The 21,128-nt window shown below is 42.1% G+C and overlaps 1 protein-coding gene and 1 long non-coding RNA gene across 4 annotated transcripts in view; one reads left to right on the top strand and one right to left on the bottom strand.

The window, feature by feature from the left end:
* SCAF4 (SR-related CTD associated factor 4) overlaps positions 1-13,838 on the bottom strand; it is a 59,226-nt gene extending 45,388 nt beyond the window's left edge. For both annotated transcript variants that reach the window (XM_069549479.1, XM_069549488.1), the window contains exon 1: positions 13,316-13,838. In XM_069549479.1, coding sequence (XP_069405580.1) covers positions 13,316-13,345 — 30 coding nt within the window. In that variant the 5' untranslated portion in view covers positions 13,346-13,838. The remainder of the gene's footprint in view (positions 1-13,315) is intronic.
* A 2,126-nt stretch (positions 13,839-15,964) lies between these two features.
* The window catches only part of LOC138418272 (uncharacterized), a 90,156-nt gene continuing 84,992 nt past the window's right edge, over positions 15,965-21,128 (top strand). For both annotated transcript variants that reach the window (XR_011248479.1, XR_011248478.1), the window contains exon 1: positions 15,965-16,119. This is a non-coding gene — a long non-coding RNA (uncharacterized lncRNA). The remainder of the gene's footprint in view (positions 16,120-21,128) is intronic.

Here is a 21,128-nt window from a genome sequence, read left to right as displayed (position 1 = left end):
AGAACAATCAGATAAAGAGATACTTTACAGTCTCTTCTAACCTGGCATTTCATTTTATGCCTTTACCAAAGCTTTGTCTGAGCTAATTCTTTAATACTGGGCACTTAATGTGACCGTGTGTATGTATGTGAGACAGAGAGACAGAGAGAGAGAGTTGGGGGTGTGGGTGGGCAGGGAAGGAAAGAAGAGCTGCAAGCCAAGCATGTTAGACAAGTACCATTATACCACTCTACCCTAAAGCAGAATATTGTGCATGAGTTAATAACAAACACTAAGAAAAACAATAAAACTGGAAACTGTACAAAGTATAATAAATAGAGCCAGAAACTAATTAACAAACATGGAAAAAAATATTCAGTCTTACCAATAGTCAAAAAGGTACAAATTAAGACAATGAGATAACAGTTCACTTATGTATCTAATGGGCATGAGTGTAGATTAGCAAAAAGCAAAGAAAGCACTCTGCAGATGAGAACTAATGGGCAAGTTTCAATTTCAGAGAGAAATCTAAAGCTATATATATCAAGAACTCAAAAAGTCCGTATCTTTTAAACCAACAATTCCACTTTTAGAAATTTATCTAAATTAGATGTTCCCCAAATTCCCAAGATGGCTTTTAAAATCAGAAAGCAATTCATGTTATCACTGGTAACCACATCCAAACACAAGTGGAAGGGGAAAAAAGACTGACATACTCTAAAATGTTAAAGATATTTGGTGGGATATTTTCTTACTTAAATTTACCTAATTTGCATTAGTTCAAAAATAAATAAATTAGAATTCATGGGTTAAAAATGGAAAACTTTACATTTGTGTCTGAGACACAGAAATGCATTTCTCCAACTTGATTGTAAATATATGAGATCATCATTACCAGGTACAACTTGTCTGCGGAGTAAATCATGTCTCTGAAGTTAACACATATGTTTAAATTAATGCCTTGTAAATCTTTAATATAACTTTTCAAAACTGCTAAAACAAAATTTTTAAAATAAACATAAAATCTGCCATTTAAAATCTTTGTAACTGAAGTCTTTGTGCATAAAACCCCAAACTGAAAAATCACTTAAGTATATTTTTTGACATCTGTACATTAAAGAAAGCATCCCTTTAATTACTGATATATGATTTTTGTTGTTTTGTTTTAGTCACTAACTTGTGTCTGACTCTTATGACCCCATGTACTGTAGCCCTCCAGGCTCTTCTGCCCATGGGATTTCCAAGGCAAGAATACTGGAGTGGGTTGCCATTTCCTTCTCCAGAGGATCTTCCCAACCCAGGGATTTACTCCCATGTAAGTTATATTTACTTTCCAGAGAGTCAAATCCTTTGAAACCCAAATATTTAATCAATTTTCCACCTGGTTAAAGGAATGTATGGAGATAAGACAGGTCTGGCACTAATACACAGTATGTCTAATAACAGGGCAAATTTACATGGCTCTTAAGATGGAAAAAAAGAAACTACACAGTTCCTCTGCTCCTATGGAGGAGGGTCTTTACTTAAACACTACAAATCAGTTCTACTTATTTCTCCATAAGGTTATAAACCAGGTATTTTTACGAACAGCAAAGCTGCATATACTATTCTCAAGTTTAGAGAGTCTTAAAATTTTTCATACTTACCCCTTTCTACACTTCTATACCTTACTATACTTACCCACAAACTCACCAATTTTTCTCCTGGTTCCAGAACCAAGGGAAATGCTTTACAAAATACACACATATAAATGCAAACATATACTGTTAAATTATATATGAAACCACTTTCAAGTTAACTACTTATGTTTCTATGTCCATTATGAAAATAGAATATAGTAATATAGCAAACAGTAGTTTAAACTTCCTCCCTATTTAATTATATCACCAATCCCTAATTCTGTTACCATGTGCCAGAACTAATTTTCTAAGTAGTTAATTTCTGATGACTCACTCCACAAAGTATGCCCTAATTTATTCTTCATGTAAGACTAACTCCCTTACAATTTCCAAGGGTCTATCCTTCAATTAAACCTTTTACTTTAGAACCAAGGCTGCTGCACCCCCTGCCGTCAGGCCTTTTAACCCCCTCAGTTCCACTTACTAGATGATTTTTTATTCCTTTCCTCCATTTTGATTCACTGAACTGCAATCAATCCTTAACTCCTTTGTCTTCACTTGCTCATGAAATAGGCCAGGATTTGATCTTTGCAACTGCCAAATATTGTACCCATGCCATTACTCCCCATTTTACTAGCATAGCTGCCAGGTTTCAAAATTGCTTTTATTGTGCCTCACTAAGTAAACTCTGTGTTTACCCAAAGCTGGCTATCAAACATTTTAATGAATTAAACAGCTCCTTCCAGACTAACTGAACAAATAAAAACTGGTTCCAGGATATAAAATCATTTGATTAGAAGAAAAACACTACCCTATACATTGTATGTTTTATCCATATCTACTTTTCTCCCCCCAGAGTTGTAATGACTAGATCTACAAACAAGCATGGGATTAAAACTGAAAAGGTTAACATTTATAAAATCCCCAATTAAAAATTTTAATTGTGAATATAAATTAGCAAATGAAATATAACATCTAAAAAGCATATCTTAAGTTCACAACACTGACTGCATCTACTGCATTACTGGAGATGACTTAAAAACTTCCAAACTTCATCCTTCTTAAACTCTGGCAAATCCTTCCACAAATATACATTACAGTGCCCTTGCTACTTTGAGTCAAATATACAAAAGTTGTTTGGGAAGCTCTCTTCCTTCATGAACAAGACAACAGTCAAAGATGAGCTGCTCAAAAAACTTCAGAGCAGTACTGTGGGGCTGTGGATTGGACTCAAGCAGCCTCTTAACAGTTCTCGGTGAAATAACACCATCTCTTCCAGTTTCCTTACCTCTAAAATAGAAAGGTATATATAAGAAATATATAGAATATATAAAATAGAAAGAAAGGTATATAAGAACCCATATGCTAGTATCTAGTTGGGAATAAGCAAATGCAAGACTCATTTACTGTCCTTCCCTTGAACTGTCTCTGCTGGATTACTTCTTAAAATAGCATGTAAAAACTAAAGATATCCTTTCAACAAACTTATGATTCAGGATCAACAAAACAACTTGCAGAGCCAGTCAGCAGCTAATAGATATTGTTTTCGATCTGATAATCAAATCAAGCAATAAAATAATGAAAATGGTGTTAAAACATAACTTTTCTGTGTTATTTTTAAAAGAGCTCTGAGATACAATTCATATACCATAAAACTCACCTCTTTAAAGTGTACATCTCAGTAGTTTTTGCTATATTCAGAGTTACAACCATCAACACTATGTAATTTTAGAATTATTTTCATTATACCTCAAAGAAATTCCATACCCACTAGCAGTCATCCCCATTCCTTCTCCATCCCCTCATGAATAACCTACTTTCTCTCTATACAGATTTGCCCATTTTGGACTACTTCATATATTAAAACAAAACCCCCAACTTTATAAAATATGCTCTTACATTAGTCAACAATGTTTAAGGTCTTCATAAAGATTTGAACATATCTCCAACTGAACCCCAAACTCGGCTGTCCTTGATAAAGTGATTTATCAGCAACTTGTAAATACAGTGGACCAGGTAATATGGTCACATGGTTATTTAAAGAATACTTTATGCTTTCTGAAAACTTAAAAGGGTATTACCATAAATTTCCCTATTACAGGCTTCCTATAGGGTATTCTAATTCTACATCAGCTAAGGCTAAACTCTGACAAAAGAAGGATTAAAGTGGAGTATTCACAATAAAGGGCATAAAGATATACAGGGGATACTGCACAAGATTTATAGACTATAGCATTAGATAATTACTGCTCTCCAGAGTAGTAACACACCTAGAGTTGAACAATGGGAGAAGTCCACCCAGGAGCAGGCAAAAAGTGGGTGAATTGTCTGACTTACAAAATAATCAAACTGTTTGAAAACTGTTCTATCATCAGCAAATACTAGCAATTCTAAATGATATCAGGGATAAAATATTCCTTTCCCTAAAATATTTGGTTGACCGAGATTCTTGTTTTTCAGGATAGCCTGTAGTCTCCTCAGGCTCATTTTGTATCTCCAATTCTGCAGTTCCTAAGTGTATATATTCAAATGTTTAAACAGTACATTTAACGTATGATAGCTGTTTGCAGTTCTTCATTCCTGATATATCTTTTTGTGTGTGGTATAAATATTTATAAACAGCAGAGTGAGTCTTAAAGAAAACACAAAGCTTGATGATCCGTGAATAAAAATATGGAGAATGCCATTACATATAATTTTAAAGAGGTTCATCAATTACAAAAGAGACCTACATAGTAACTGTGGGTGAAAATATTTTAGTGAAATTGTTTTGACTGATAGTACATTTGGAAGTCACTAGTTGTTGTTTAGCAGAGAAGTCATATCTGACTCTTTGCGACCCCATGGGCTAAAGCCTGCTAGGCTCCTCTGTCCGTGGGATTTCCCAGGCAAGATACTGGAATGGGTTACCATTTCCTTCTTCAGGGGATCATCCTGACCCAGGGATCGAACACATGTCTCCTGCACTGGCAGATGGATTCATTACCACTGAGTCGCCAGGCAAAGTCACTAGAATCGATGTCAAAAAAGACATGGGTAGTATTTTGATTTCCAGAATTTATTGTGAAGTGAGATTTTCTTAAATTTCTGCCAAAGGTAACTTTATGTTTAAGATTTCCCAACTATTGTGTATCTGCTGCTACACATACAACCTTTAGTAAATAGAATTAATGAAAAGTGTTCTTCAACCACTTACAGGTGGAGATAACACTGGTAAATCTGACTATAATTGTCTACTGAACTCAAATACTGTGAAGATCAACACTGACAATCATTTGACAAATATGCAGAAGTTAAGACTTAAAAGAACCTGAATATTATTACTCATTACTGTGATAGCAGTATGTAGGTAAGATTTTCTACATATAACAGAAAGAAGTATTAATGAAATTTTAATACATTAATCAATTATTTCTTTGTTGTAATATTTACTTGTAAGTGACATGAAGTTCAAATTTCTTGGCTAATTTCATGAATATATTTGAAAATAATTTTGTTGTAAAAGAGGAATGAAGCTCAAAAAAAAAAGAAAGAAGACAGATGTTCTCAGGATGTCAAATATGTTAGGTATGCTACTGTCTACAATCTCCTCCACATGACCCACTGGATTTATACCAAAAATCATGAATTATCCAAACACCAGTTATAACTTTTAAGGGGTACCTGTATAGCCCTCCACTTTTCAAGAGCCCTGGTATTTCCCCCATCCCATCTGAACCTTGGCTTCTAATTCTTAAATCCCCTTCAGAGTTTCACTGGATTTCTTGCTGAATTCACTACTAACTTATACAATGCTTTCTCAATATTATCAAAGTTTCTATAAATACCTCTGGCCTCAGTAAAGCACCAGTAAAGAGTCCTAATACAATAAAATGTTAATTGATAAACCATGCAAATATTGAAAAGGATGAAGGTGACTGAAGCATAATAAATTTTAATACCTTTTCAGCAATCAATCTTCTAGTTCACAAAAAAAAATCACGAACAGTACATTGTTAATTACACTTAATATTAACACAGAAATATTGACATGTCTCTTTTAGACTAAACTCACAACGGAACTTGGTATTAACCAAATTTAACTATTACCAACTCTATTGAAACTTCAATTGTTAATAGCTGCTTATCCTATACACTACCTAATAACATAGTACAGCTTATTTTTAGCTTATTGTTAAAAAGTTGTATGGTGTTGCTCTGAAAAGATTCTGCATATTATCTCAACAAACGTTATCACAAACTTCTAAAGGTTGATCATTTACCTAACAATGTTTTCCCTATGTTATCAAAGTATATTTGAAATGAGTTTTAAACACATGCAGATTATCTACAGAAAAATTACCTGTCATACAACTAAAAAAAAAAAAAATCAAAAAATGGGCAAAAGACTTAAATAGATGTTTTTTTCCGAAGAAGATAAACAGATGGCTAACTGGCATATGGAAAGATGCTTAACATCGCCAATGATCAGAGAAATGCAAATAAAAACTATTACAATGAGGTATCACCTCACATCATTCAGAATGGCCATCATCAGAGTCTACAAATAATAAGTACTGAAAAAGGTTTTGAGAAAAGGGAACCCTCTTATATACTGTTGGTGGGAATGTAAATTGGTGCAGCCACTATGGAAAACAGTATATGGAGGTTCCTTAAAATACAAAAATAGAACTACCACATGATTCAGCAATTCTATTCCTGGGTATGTATCTAGGAAGAAAAACCACCCCTCTAATTTGAAAAGATACATGCACCCCAATGTTCCACAACAGCACTAAGTGCCCACCAACAGACGACTGGCTTAAAAACATGTGGTAAATATACACAATGGATCTTTGTTGTTGTTCAGTCACCCAGTTGTGTCTGACTCTTTCTGTAATGGAACATTACATGGACATAAAAACTGAAATATTGTCATTGGCAGCAATGTGGATGAATCTAGAGTGCTTAGTGAAATAATAGAAAAGTATGGATATCACATATATGTAATCTAAAAAATAACACAAAGGAATTTATATACAAAACAGAAACAGACTCATAGAAAACAAACTTATGGTTAACAGAAAAGGAGCTGGAGAGGGGAAGGGACAATTGATACTGCAAGATACAAGGTATCTCTGTAATAACATAATAATATGGCACCCCACTCCAGTACTCTTGCCTGGAAAATTCTATGAACGAAGGAGCCTGGTAGGCTGCAGTCCATGGGGTCGCTAAGAGTCGGATTCGACTGAGCGATTTCCCTCTCACTTTTCACTTTCATGCATTGGAGAAGGAAATGGCAACCCAATCCAGTGTTCTTGCCTGGAGAATCCAGAGTCGGGGGAGCTTGGTGGGCTGCCGTCTATGGGGTCGCACAGAGTCTGACATGACTGAAGTGACTTAGCAGCAATAGCAATGGAATAGAATTTGAAAAAAAAAAGAAAAGCCTGGAATCACTATGCTGTACACCTGAAACTAACACAACATTGTTAATCCACTATACACCTGCAATGCAGGAGACCCCAGTTAGACTCCTGGGTCAAGAAGTTCCACTGGAAGGGATAGGCTAACCACCCCAGTATTCTTCGGCTTTCCTGGTAGCTCAGATGGTAAAGAATCCGCCCATAATGCAGGAGACGTGCGTTCGATCCCTGGGTTGGGAAAATCCCCTGGAGGAGGGCTTGGCAACACACTCCAGTATTCTTGCCTGGAGAACCCCCATGGACAGAGGAGCCTGGTGGGCTACAGTCCTTGGGGTCGAAAAGAGCTGGACGCGACTGAGCACATAAAAAACAAAAACAAAACACTCCCACAAAAACCAACGGCCATCTTGTCTGCGAATTCTGTTCCACAAGATTTACAAGCCAACTTTTCCATTATTCCAATTATTCTCTGAATCAGTTCCTTATCATATGTCCACGTATTTTTTTCTTCTGAAACAAAATTCTAAACAAAATGATAGACTAGGGAGTGGGATGTTTTCAACAAGAACATCAGTGATAAATTCTGCTACAGAAAGCTCTGAAGAGCCAGCTTTATTCCATAATAAAGCCAGACTTCTACTATTGTCAGAGATAAGCAAATCTCTGCAAGTCAAGAGGAACAAAATTACAACTAACTTTTAATATTCCAACTCCTGTTATAAATAGCATAACACAGTCAGATCAGTCATGAGAAACCTCAAAATTTACTTCTGTTGCCCTGGTCCGATAAGTCTCTTCCATACAGTTAAGAACCTTGTTTCAAATCTTTGTCCACTTCTTTAGACAGACCTCTCAGAGAACAAGGGAATGATCAAAAACAACCAGATTAACATTACAGGTTAAAAAAAAAAAAAAGTTAACAAGGTACTGTCATCATATGATCTAAAGTCTAGAAGATAATCATAGCAGTAATCAAGAGGTAAAATACAGAACAGTTTATACAGAACAATTTCCCCTGGGACTAGGAAGGGTGACAAGCTCCCTAATGAGATGTGAACTCAATTCTTCTTCAGAGTAACATGGTTCAAGACTGACAACCTAAGTGGTTAAGGGCAGTAGTGTCAACTCATACGTTAAAAGTACTCATAAAGTTTAATTTGTCTGATTTTAAAGATAAACAAAAGGGACTTCCTTAGTGGTCCAGTGGCGAAGATTCTGTGCTCTCACTGCAGGGGGCCCAGTTTCAATCCCTTGTCAGGGAACCAGATCTCACATAATGCAACTAAGAATTCACAAGCTGAAACTAAAAGATCCCATTTGTCAGTAAAACCAGGAGCAGCCCCCCAAAATAAATAAAAATATAGAAGTACTCCTGTTTTCTTCCTGCACTTTAAAGTATCATTATATGCATACCATCTCTATGTTGTAGTTCTTAAAAAGTAACTCTAGAAAGGAGGGGGCTGGTCAGGGGTATCTGACTTCCTTTCAGTGGTCTGTGAGGTAAAAACTGTTTTCATATTAATGCTAAGACATTCCTTATCCTTAATCTCACAAGTATACAGTGAAGTTTTCCAAAGGCTACTTGACTTGTGTAACAGCTGGAAAGTGAATGAAGTATATACAAGAATTCAAGTTTTATTAAACCTAAGTTTAAATGAAATCTGCAAACAGAAAAAACCATGTCATTCTTCTCACTAGGTTTTGTCTTGGAAATATTATTTTTCATTAGAAATGTTATTTATGATAACATGTAACAAGTTTATTATTTTTAATAAATCTGTTTATTGGTCTGAATTTCTCATACAGTAAATATCAAGATATAACCCATAGATACAGAAAGTCTCTGTGGTCCTTAACTTCTAGAGCTTGAAGGAGTCAAAATCCAAAGTTTGAGACCAGCTGTCTGAGAGAAACTCTTACACAGAGACATGTCTGAGAAAGTTCATTGATTGCAGTGTCTGTCAGTAACAAATGAGAAACAAACGTTCATCAACTGGGGAACCAGATAAAATTCGGTTTATTCAAATAATAGAATATTACACAATGATCAGAACGAACTATACAGTTCTTAATATACAGCATTAGTAATTTTTACACACAAAACATGAGGGAATATGTATCAAAACATATTTTATACACACACACACACACACAGTTTAGGGACCACAGAGATTGATACTAAATTCATTACCTGATTGCTTCTGACTGGGGGATCAGTGGGGGGGGGGTAGAGGGGTGGGAAAGGGAGGAACGGAAGACATAATATTTTATTTTTAAATTAAAAACATCTAATAACAACTGTCAATTTTTGTTATATCCTCTGCACTTTTTTGTATTTTAATTAAAGATCTTACAATCACAGATGCTGCAAAAAAAAAGTGAGGATGAGGGAAGAGTTATTCTTTTTGATTTAGAGAAGACTGATTAAAGGCTAAAAATGCAATCAATGGATTTAAAAATTCCAATCTATAACCTTTATCCATGTAACAAACCTTCACAATAAGGAGTATATCAATATAGAACACAATTAAGTGATCACTGATTTTTAAACTCATCTTTCCATTCTTTACAACACTTAATAGTGTCTTGCCATGAAAGTTCTCTTAAAAGGTCTTTAACCTTATCTTTATCTTCCTCTTTTTCTGTATCACAGATACATACTATTACCTATGCTTCCAATCCACCCCCTTCCTTTTATCCACAATTTTGTTCTAAGATAACCAATCCCTCTAGCCACTTGAACTATGCTTTTTTGCACACCCCCTCCCTCAATATGCTCTAGCATCTACGCCCATCTAATAAAGACCAGGGCTTGAACACCACTTACTTAGGTTAAGACCTTATATATACACTATATATACATAAACATATCAAAAGGCTAGCACCAGTGTCTACTACATTGTCAATTGCTCTTTCTTCCCTTTATCGTTGAAGAGACTTTTCCCCAGAACACCTTACAACCAAACTTCTAAAACAATAAATCCCAAAACACCCAGCCACTTTATATTTGCTACCTCTTATCTGTATCTCTCCCATCACCATTCAATCTTAAACTACAGATCCCATATGCTCAAAAAATTTTGTGGTCTTTGTATTACTTAACCTATGATCATTCCCTTGGTATTATATAAAATATTATTTTCAGGCAGTAATTAAGATGGGACCATCTGTATTTAAACCTCAGCTCTGCCATGAACTAGCAGTATGCCCCTGGGTGAATTACTATTTGATTTCTTTGAAATAGAAAATCAGCTTTCTCATCTATAAATGGATGTCTACGCAAGGTTGAAGGAGTATTAACTTCAATATGTAGATACAAAGCACCTCATATGCTATAGATGCTTATTATTAATTCATTTTGTCTCCCCCTCTCAATTTTCTCTAGGGCAATCTGAGGTGACTCTTTGATGTCTTCCTCCATCTCTTTGTTGCCTCCAAGTTTGAGTCCAATATGATCAACTGCTGGCCAAAAGTTTCCACATGACTGTTTCAAACATAAACTGTTCAAAATCAAACATATTTCCCCCTCCACTAAATATACTTTTGAAGACTGCTTGATGTGTCACCCCTCTCCCAGAGCTTAGATGTCCAGGGCAAAAGGTGCTTATAAATCTACCAGATGTCAAATCCACAGATTCTTCAGGTCCACATCCTTCTCCTCCTCTCTATTCCCTTTATAGATATGCCAAGTTCAGATTCTAGTTTCTTCTCCCACCTCAGTCCCCAACCTGCCATGTTTCCCCAAACCTCTGCCTTCTACAATACACACTATAAATCAAGCAGTATTTTGACTGTATTACTCCCCTACCTAAAACCTTCAATTTATCCACAGACTGGGAAAAAAAGAAAAAGGAATTCAAACACATTAGACAGACTTGAAACTTGTCAGTCCCCAAACTACCTTAACCACGCTTTCAGTAGCCTCAGGAGTCAAACTACTGTCCCTTATTTCACACCAATGTTGCCTTTGAATTACTTTTCCTACACCTCCGGAAATTCTTAGACTGACACTCTCTTCTCCCAAGTCTAATGCCCCATGGCCATCCCACAGTACTTTAAAAGGACCCCAAAGGAAATTGTTCCAGCATACATTAAAGTTACTTGTCTAAGTTTTGTGTCCTCTATTAGTTTAGGCTCCTAGCAGGCAGAGATCCTTAGTAGCAGTGCCATCCTAATTAGGACACAGCTTTACAGCTAGGCAGGCCCTCAAATATTTGTAAAATGAAGATTTGGGAGATTTAAGGTTACAAGGAACTAATCACTAACATTTTATGAATGGGGAGAATTAACTGAGAAGCACTACATCAAGCAGGGACACGGAGATGGATTTTGAAGTCAGACTAATTTCTCCAGAACAAAGTTTTTGGGGAAGAAAGTTTGGCAGAAAAGAGCTGGAATTGGTAACGTACACCTAACATAATGCAGTTCATAAAGACTAGGAACAGAAATAAAAATTATTTAAAGAGGAAAACAATCGATGATAGGAAAATTCTTACTTTGTACATTTTAAAAGATTAAAATGCCATTTTCCTTTTTCAAGAAGACACTATCATTCCTAATCTTGGTTTTCAAAGCAAAAACTACTGATCACATTTTCCCAGAATTAATGTGATACTTTATTTAATAACGTGCTTAATGTCCATAATGCCTCAATCATAATTAAATAATTCTGGTCTTAAGAATATGTTAAAACCCCTCCTCTTTGTTCATTGAAAACATCCAGAAAGTTTTCATCTTGAGAAAGAAATGTACCTATCTTTTAAAACAATGTGTCATTTGTATAAGTTCTCATTCATTCAACAAGTTTTTTCCAAGCATGTGCTATGAGGAAGCAAAGGACAGAAACTCTCCACCCTCATGAAGCCAACATTCCAGTATATTTTGCCTTCAGGAAACAAAGTCAACTTCCAATCCTGAAATCTTTGGAGCATTATCACAAACTCCCTAGCCATCAAAAAAAAAAAAAAAAAATCAGGAAATACTATTTCATCATTTTGAAAATAGGCAATACAGAACTTTAAAAGACACTGTCCAACTTTCTGTATCCATCAGTTAAAGACAAATCATTTCTAGGATAACTGACAAGGCAATGAACGGTCCTAACTGCAGTGTTACTGGAGGCGCTACAAAGTGAAAGTTACTGCACCCTAATTGTTACAAGTGAAACTACAAAATCACGTTGTGCAGGGTGCACCAAGTTATCAACGTGGTCCCAAGGCATCTAGCACTGCTACATCTGTTTTTTTCAGTGTGGGTTGATCTGCGGTATTTGGAAAAGGAAGATAATCCAACTCAACATAGCCAATTGTTTCCATTTTGTAGGTACGTTTGATATCAATGGTCAAGACCCCTTCCCCTGAAACGGATTCTGAAAAACAGAATCTGTGGACTCGACGCTTCAAAAACAGCACCTGGAAGGTTTTGAGATAAAACCAGAGAGCTTTAGGGCGGCAGGCAGCTTTGTTCCCGGTTTTGGGAGGTTTTTCACATGTAAATGTTCCCAAAGAAGGGAGCCAAGGATTAACCAACCGCGAGGAGGGTGCGAGGGTGGGAAGACTGGAGGCCAAAGCCGGCTTTCTAGCGGTCTAAGGCGGAGCAAATGCTGTCCTCTCCCATTCAACTTTTTAGGTGTCACGTTGGGGCCACTGAGCCCTTAACAGGGCTGAATTCACGACTCGGGAGGGTATAGAGCCCCGTCTATTAACTCATTTCCCAAGTGCAGGAATCCCGAAGGGAGGGGGGATGAACACCCTCACCAACTCCTCCCCGACCCGAGATCAGAGTCCAGCAGCCGGCGCGCCGCGAGGCCCGAGCAACAGGAGAAGCCCAGGCCACCGCTCTGCCGGCCCCGCGACCGGCAGATGCTCCCGGCTCCCCCACCCCCCCAACCCAGGCCCGCCCACGTTTCTTTCTTAGCCCCTTGCGGGCTCCCGGCACCGCGAAGCCAATAACGGGAGCAGAGGGCGAGAGCGCCCAGACCTGAAAAGGGTGTGTGGGGGGGAGGTGGGGGGCGAAGTTAAAGGCACCGGCGGCCTTCGCTGAGCTGGACGAGGCCGGAAGGGGGCGAGAGGGGGCAGCCTGAGGTCGCCGCCCGGGGGTGGGCGGTGGGGGAGGGGTGTGGGGGTCGGCGCCCGGGCCGCTGCGACCTCCCCGGGCCACACAGGCCCGCTCCGCGCAGGCCCGCCGCCCCGGAACCGGGGCAGGAAGCGTCCCCACCCCGACCTAAGCTTTAAACCTCAGGCGGCGGGAGAAACGACGGTCCGGCTCCCCCTGGAAGGGCCCCGGCACCCCCTTGTCCCGATCACCCCTCACCTCTTGGTTGAAGGCGTTGACGGCGTCCATGTTCGCGCTGCGGCGGCGGCGGCTGCTCCGGGCCCGCCGGTCACATAAGACCTCGCGCCGCGGCGGAGAGGAGCTGGGGAACCGGCCGGGCCTTGAGGGGCCGGCGGACGCAACGAGCGGCGGAGCCGGAGGCCGGGCAGGAAGAGGCTGCGGCCGAGGCGGCGGGACAGGCGGCTGAGGCTGAGGAGGCTGAGGGGTGGCGGGCCCCTCTCAGTCCCGTTCGGAGGATGAGGAAAAAGAGGCGGCGGCGGCGGCGCTGGGCTCCAACATGTCCGTTCGGTGGCGGCGGCTGCGCTCTGCGTCTCGCTGACACGGCCCCCCGCGCCCTCACGCACTGGCCCACACTGGCCCGACCGGCAAGCGGGCGGGCCTCTCCTCTGCCTCTCGCCAGCGGGATGGCGGCAGCGACCCGAGTCCACGCCGCGCGGGGCACACTGGGACGGCTCCGGCCTCCCAGCGCTTCCTGTGCCCGGCTCCCGCCCCGCCCCGCCCCGCCCACGCCGGCCACGCCCCCGCGCCCGCCCCGCCCCGCGCGCGTGCGCGCGCCGCCCGCCCAGCCGCTGGCGCGTGACGCCGGAACGCCGAGCCCTTTCCCGCCTGCTGCCGCCTCAGGCCGGGGAGACCGCCAGGCACTTACACCGGGTCCCCGCGAGGGGCGCTGGAGAGTGCGGGGAAATCTCAGGGCCGGGAAGCTGGCACGGAGAAGGCCCGCGGATACGCGCGCCCCTACCGGACGCGGCGCTGCCCGGTACGTTTTTGTGTGCCATCCTGCCCAGGCAGGCCCCGCACCCGTCGGGGGACTCGGAGCCGCTTACCCTCTGCCGCCTGGAACAAAGGGCTCACGATTTTTTTTTTTTCAACCTCAGCCCGCTAGGCGTGCATTTGCGGGCTCCCCGCGCAGCCTCTGCTGATGCCGTCCCCTGTCTGCCCTGATGGTGCGGGTTAAATCTGCTCAAGCTGAAGCCCCGAGAAGGACATGCAGGCCCTGGACGTCCACGCAGGCCTAAAGGGAGCCCTGTACTGCTGGCCGCGGGAGGAGTGGATTCGCTTACAACCGCGTTGTTTCCTTGTCGGTGGCCACACTGTTCTGATTCACTTCCCTCGCAACCTTACTGTCAGCCGGGCGCTGTGCTGGGTTCTGGGAATACGGAAATTAAAGGATAATTTCTGTTTCCGCAGACAGCTCGTTTTAGTGGGAGAGGACAGGCAAATGAACAGGTAATAACGATGGCATGGTAAGTGTTAGGGCAGGGACCCTGGGGAACAAAGATACTCGTCTGACTGGAAGTCCAGGAAGGCTTCTTAGAGGAAGTGGCATCTTCCTGTATCTGGAAGAAGCGGCCAGAGTGGTTGAAGAAGGCACTCTGGCCGGACTGAGCTTGCTGAGCACGGTGGCATTAACTCAAGGAGAACCAGCTGGAGTTTAGAGAGTGCCAAGGACTGTGACCAGGCCCTGAGCAGTCTGTGCCCTTCCAAGGAGTCTGGGTTTTGTCCCCAAGGGCGCCATTTAAAGGTTTTTAAAAGGAGGATGGTGTCCAGTGAGCTCTTTCAAGACTACTGTGTAGAGTAGGAGAGTGAGGTCAGGAAAGAATAGCCCCAGGGGATGCTGAGGGCTTAAGGCAATGGAGTGGAGAGACAAGGTCAAATACCTTAAGAAGGGGGAATGGATGGGCTGGGGCAGAACAGTTGACATGAAGGAGGATGCTGTAGGTTCTGGCTCAATGAAGTGCATGGGTTTAATTTTTAATTTATCATATATATATGTATATATGTTAATTTATTTATTGGCATTCAGGGTCTTCATTCCAGCATGCAGGCTTAGTTGTGCTGCGGCATGTGGGACCATAGTTCCCAACCAGGGATCGAACCTGTGTCCCCTGCATTGGAAGGTGGATTCTTTTTGCTTTCTAGTCTTTATTGTTTATCTTTCATGTGTGTATGCCTGCATGCTAAGTCGATTCAGTCCTGTCCCACTCTTTATGGCCCTATGAACCACAGCACTCCAGGCTCCTCTGTCTTTGGGATTCTCCAGGCAGGAATACTGGAGTGGGTTTCCATGCCCTCCTCCAGGGGATCTTCCCATCCCAGGTATTGTGTGATACAATTAGAAGGAGCGTGTGAGCTAAGTCACTTCAGTTGTGTCCAACTCTTTGTGATGCTATGGACTGTAGCCCACCAGGGTCCTCTGGTCCATGGGATTCTCCAGGCAAGAATACTGGAGTGTGTTGCCATTTCTTATTCCAAGGGATCTTCCTGACCCAAGGATTGAACCCGCGTCACTTATGTCTCCTGCATTGGCAGGTGGGTTCTTTACCTCTAGCACGACCTGGGAAGCCCTATCTGACATGCTAGTCTGTGTTATTTCATTTAATCTGCTTAATGGGTTTCTGTATGATGTGACTATAGGTAATTCCCCTGTTTTAGAGTTGAGGCAGTGAGGCCCAGTTAAGTACCAGGCCCAAGGCCAGATGATTTCCTTCCAGGGCCTGTGGAGTTTGACCTGCCACTTGGGGCAAATAAGTGAAGATGTCTAAGAGGCAGCTGGGTAAATAGTGGAGTCAGGAGAGATGCTGAGAGGAGGTGGAGATCAGGAAGTCATTAGTGCACATAGTGATAGGAGGAACTGAAACTGACAGCTCACTGAAACAGACAAGGGGAAAGGAGGCTGGGAACTGAGCTGTGTGAGAGGAGAAAAGCTGGAGTGAGGAAAGGCGGAGGAAGAATACTGCAGGAGAGGTCAGCCTCCTCTGATGCTGGAGTTGGAAGTCAGCAAGGTAAAGATTGGAAAGTACCTGAGAGCAACGGGGACCTCAGCAGGAATGTGGGTGAGAGTGGCGAGCCGAAGCCAAACCGAGGTGCACTCGGCGGGAGGCAGCAGGAGGTATTTGACAGTCTTGACTATGAAAGCAAGTTTGTAAGGGTCTCAGGAAAGAGCTGTAGAATGAGGACTGTGCTTGTTTCTTGTAGGCTGTGAGAAGTGCACTCTTAATTTTGTTGAAGGAACAAGCAGGATATTCTTTCAGGGCCCATCTGGCCTCTACTTCATTTCACTCCCTTTTTTATCTCTCAGTTGAACTACCATTATGTTTTTTTAAACCCATTTGGTTTCTGTAGAAGTAGTTATCCATAGGGCTATTGTGTTAGAAAATACAGTTCTTAGAAGATCTTCCTCTTGGCTTTTCTGGATATTCCATTGTCTACCAAAGCCTATCCAAGACTCCCACACCATGTTTCCAGCCTACAGCCAGGGGCCCAACCCAAGGTTGGTCATTCGCTGGACACACCTTTGCACTTACGTAAAGTCCCTCCCTGCGTCTGGTATAGGCAGGCCGATTTAGCACCTGGTTGATGTTCAGACATTGTGTATGTGTGTGTTACTCACTCAGTCGTGTCTGACTCTTCGCAACCCCGTGAACTGTAGCCCGCCAGGCTCCTCTGTCCATGGAATTCTCCAGGCTCCAGGCAAGAATACTGGTGTGGGTTGCCATTCCCTTCAGGGGAATCTTCCCAACCCAGGGATTGAACCCAGGTCTCCTGCACTGCCAGGTGGATTCTTTACTGTGTGAGCCACCAGGGAAGCCCATTGAGATGATACTTCCTTTCAATTATTAATGACTTCTCAGATACCTATTTTGTGTCAGGCACTGTGCTGAACAGCTTCCCTCTTCTCCCAGCCAGACTCAACATCTCCCACCATATGCTTCCATGACCCGAGCACCTCTTACCTTATATTGCTATTATCTGAAAAGGGGGGGAAAAAAGGTCTGTTGTGCCCTCGGCCTTCCTCTCCCTCTTTCTGTGAACAGCAACAGAATTTTAAAAGGAATCTACAAAGTCTAATGGAGTTCCTTCTCCTTCAGTTCATAAGTGCAGTCTCCTTTCCTCCTCTGATTCAGGGAAGTAGATTTGGCCAGGGAAGTTTGAAGTCTTGAGCTGGGGGGAAGGTGGTGACTTCAGCTTCACATATTTTGCATTTGGGACTCAGTGCTATTTAAAAAAAATATTTCTTTATTTGACTGTGCTGGGTCTTAAGATGCAGCATATTGGGATCTAGTTCCCTGACCAGGGATCAAACCCGGGCGTCCTATACTGGGAGCCTGGAGTATTAGCCAATAGACCACCAGAGAAGTCTGCATGAGAACTGAGAGAATGATGGCCCAGAGGAAAACATTTTCTGTGTACCGTTCTATTGAGATTTGAATGTATAAGGAACAAGATTTGACATCTGATATCCTTATGTTTTACAGCAACTTCCCACTAGCTATCCCAGGTGGCGCAGTGGTAAAGAATCCGCCTGCCAATGCAGGAGACGCAAGAGACACGAGTCCGATCCCTGGATTGGGAAGATCCCCTGGTGGAGGGAATAGCCACCCACTCCAGTATTCTTGCTTGGAGAATCCCAGAGACAGAGGAGCCTGGCGGGCTATAGTCCATGGGGCTGAAAAGAGTCGGGCACATCTGAGCACCCAGCACCATCCTTAAATTTGAGGGCTTTTTAAGTGGTGCAGACAGCAAGAGATGTGATTCGATCCCCAGGTCAGGAATATTTCTTAGAGAAGGAAATGGCAAACCCACTCCAGTATTCTTGCCTGGAGAATTCCATGGACAAAGGAGCCTGGCAGGGTACAGTCCAGGGGGTTGCGAAGAATCAGATGAGACTGAGCACACATCCTTCTGTTTGAAGTAGATAATTTAGAGGCAGGGGGTGCTATTCTGAATAGGGTTGTTTGGTTTATATGTTGATAGTATTTGGGAGGTCTTTTAGACAAGGTGTTTAGGGAATATGTGTTATCAGCTAGGCTTTGGGTGCCTTGGCAACATTTACTACAAATTTTCTGTTCAGAAGATGGCAGCACCTCTGTTTGCTTCGGGATATCTGACAACCATTTGCAGAACTACTGCTGGACTTCCATCTCTGTCTCTCCAGGCATACAAATCAAACCCTCCCGTAGGAAGTGAAAGTGTTAGTTGCTCAGTTGTGTCCAACTCTGCAACACCATGGACTGTAGCCTGCCAGGCTTCTCAGTCCATGGAATTCTCCTGGCAGGAATACTGGAGTGGGTTGCCATGCCCTTCTCCAGGGCATCTTCCCAACCCAGGGATCAGACCTGGGTCTCCTGCATGGCAGGCAGATTCTTTACCATCTCAGTCACCAGGTAAGCCTGGCAACCATTTGCAGAGCTACTGCCAGACTTCCATCTCTGACTCTCCAGACACACAAATCAAATCCTCCAAAAGGAAATTTTGGGCAAATAACAAAAATTCACGAGGACCGTCCTTTGTGAGCAGACCTTGAAGCAGTCGGAATGCAGCCTGTTAGAAAGATGGCTGGCGAATTGTAATTCTGTAATTGCAGAAGTCAGCAAGACATTTTATCCACCTGCAGACTTCCCTTCGCTCAAAGAACATTGACTTAGATTCATGTGTTCATAATGTGGGTGTGGAAATAGTTCTTAAAAGCCATTCCAAACAAACTTGTTTTTAAAAAGAGTAGACGAAATCAATTCAGAGGAAAGAAAAGATGACATTCAGAAAGCAATATTCCGGTTAATTCTGTGCCCTTCACATGTCAACACATTCTCTTGAATGCTGGCTACAGTCTGTAGGAGTGGAAACTAGAAAGCAGCTCACTCCTGAAGAGCCCAGAAAAACATTCATAGGTAAAGAGTTCAAGAGGAAACAGCATTGTTTCTAATGCTTTAGGCTGTATGCTTTCGGAGCAAGTATAAACTAATGATACTGCACAAGACTCTTCCTTTCTTCTTGGTCTGCATGCTTACTCTGGCCTGCGTCCTCCCCTTCCTGAGATTTCACCTGACATCTCAGAGATTGCTGTCCCTCCCCACTTACAGATCTGAAATCTCCCCTGGTTGACAACTATATTTCCAGCTAGCCACTAGAAAACTCCATGTGGACATCCTCCTTCATCCCCACCTGGTTCCTTTTTGTGTCAGCCTCTGTCTCCGAGCTCTTTATGTGGTTGGCGCCAAAATAGTGCAATGAGCTATGAGGAAAGGAAAGAGGAAGAAGGAAGAGCTCATGCACAGCAATGAACACCCAGCACAACCAAAAATTAAAAAAATAATAATTCTTTAGAGAAGAAGAAGAAGGTGCAGAGACTTCCCTGGTGGTCCAGTGGTTAAGATATCACCCTCCAATGCAGGGAATGTGGGTTCAGTCCCTGGTTGGGAGCTAAGATCCCACATGCCTTGCAGCCAAAAAAACAAAACATAAAACACAAGCAATATTGTAACAGATTCATTAAGGACCTTAAAAATGGTCCACATTAAAAAAAAGCTTAAAAAAGAAGGGTGAGGAAGAGCCCTAAAGTATGGCTGTTGAATGAACAACCTAAAGACACTCGGTGTGTGAGTGTGCGCTGTATGACTGTATACACATGCAGGAAATATGGAAGGATATATATACAGTTGTTGGCACATGCTACATCACAGTTGGGAAAGGGGCCCTAATGTGGATGAAGCAGGAGAGGAAGAAAGCGCGCACACACACACACACACACACACACACACACACACGTTCTAAAAATACATAGAATATTTATATAAATGAATATTTGTATTTATATGTATTTACATAAATCAATTGGAAGATTAAAAAAGTGGCCCCAACCTCATTCAAAACAAATCATCAACATGGCTGAGCGCCTGCATTCAACCAAAAGATAAGTAAATGAAGGGCGAGTGAATGAATAATATCTGGAAGCAGCCCCAATAGATGTTCCAGCTAAACAAACACAAGTCTTCAAACAACCAAAATAGATGTCTTATTGTCCACATATAAAGATCATACCTGCCACCGACTGGACAGTCACTCAGCCCTCACTCTTACGATTATCCAACAATTATAATACCTTACCTTGAGTCTTTTAAGTCCAAGCACATTAAAAGCACTGAAATAGGGAAGGAGGCTGCTGGAGAATGGTAAACACAGCAACACCAAGTGGCTGCCGGCAGGGCTCATAGTGAGGAAGGAGACAGAAAAATCTGCAGAAAGCAGGCACAAGAACTCATCAAGACAAAACTGTCAGAGCCATTCATTTTAAAAGAAACTGGTTCTAGGCACTTCCATAACCACCACCCCCAACCCCTGCTGGCATCCTTTTCACAGTAAGTCACAACAAGGTTGCTGTGATGTCAGACCCCAGTTAACAAGGAAATTGAAGGTGTATGCCACATTCTTTTAGAAAGCAAGACAGCATATGTTAGAATAGCTATGTCTTTCTTGAGAAAGGAACTCTGCCCAGCTCATTGTGACTTTCAAGGCACAACCTTCAGCTGCCTACTGGACATGCCAGCTGGAGTCTGCAGCCACTTCCAGCTCAGTGCATCTGAAACATTTCCCACCTCATTTTCAATTAAGGTGCCTGTTTTATATCAATTACCAAAGTGATTGTGAAACAAGTCCATGTATGAACATTTTCAAGGGAAATGTCTGAGAAAGTGTTTCTTAAACTCTTAAACACCCTCCCCCACTTTGAGGTGATAAAAGTGGTCAGGGTACAAAGAGAGAGGGTTTGGTGTAAGGATTGGAAATAAGAAAGTGGCTGTCGGGCCTTCCCTGGTGGTCCAGTGGCTAACCCTCTGCTCCCAGTGCAGGGCGCCCAAGTCCGGCCAGATCTAGTCTGCCGCAACTAAGCCCTGGCATGGCCAGATTAAATAAATAGATAAATAAATAATTTTTTTTAAGTGACTGTCTTTCTCAGGCTTCCACCCCATCTGTTTGGGAAGTGAAATGAAGAATGGAGGAATGCTACCTCTAACCC

This window comes from Ovis canadensis, chromosome 1 (genome assembly GCF_042477335.2).
Source record: "Ovis canadensis isolate MfBH-ARS-UI-01 breed Bighorn chromosome 1, ARS-UI_OviCan_v2, whole genome shotgun sequence".
Taxonomy (NCBI): Eukaryota; Metazoa; Chordata; class Mammalia; order Artiodactyla; family Bovidae; genus Ovis; species Ovis canadensis.
This window is presented reverse-complemented; position numbering and strand designations above follow the sequence as displayed.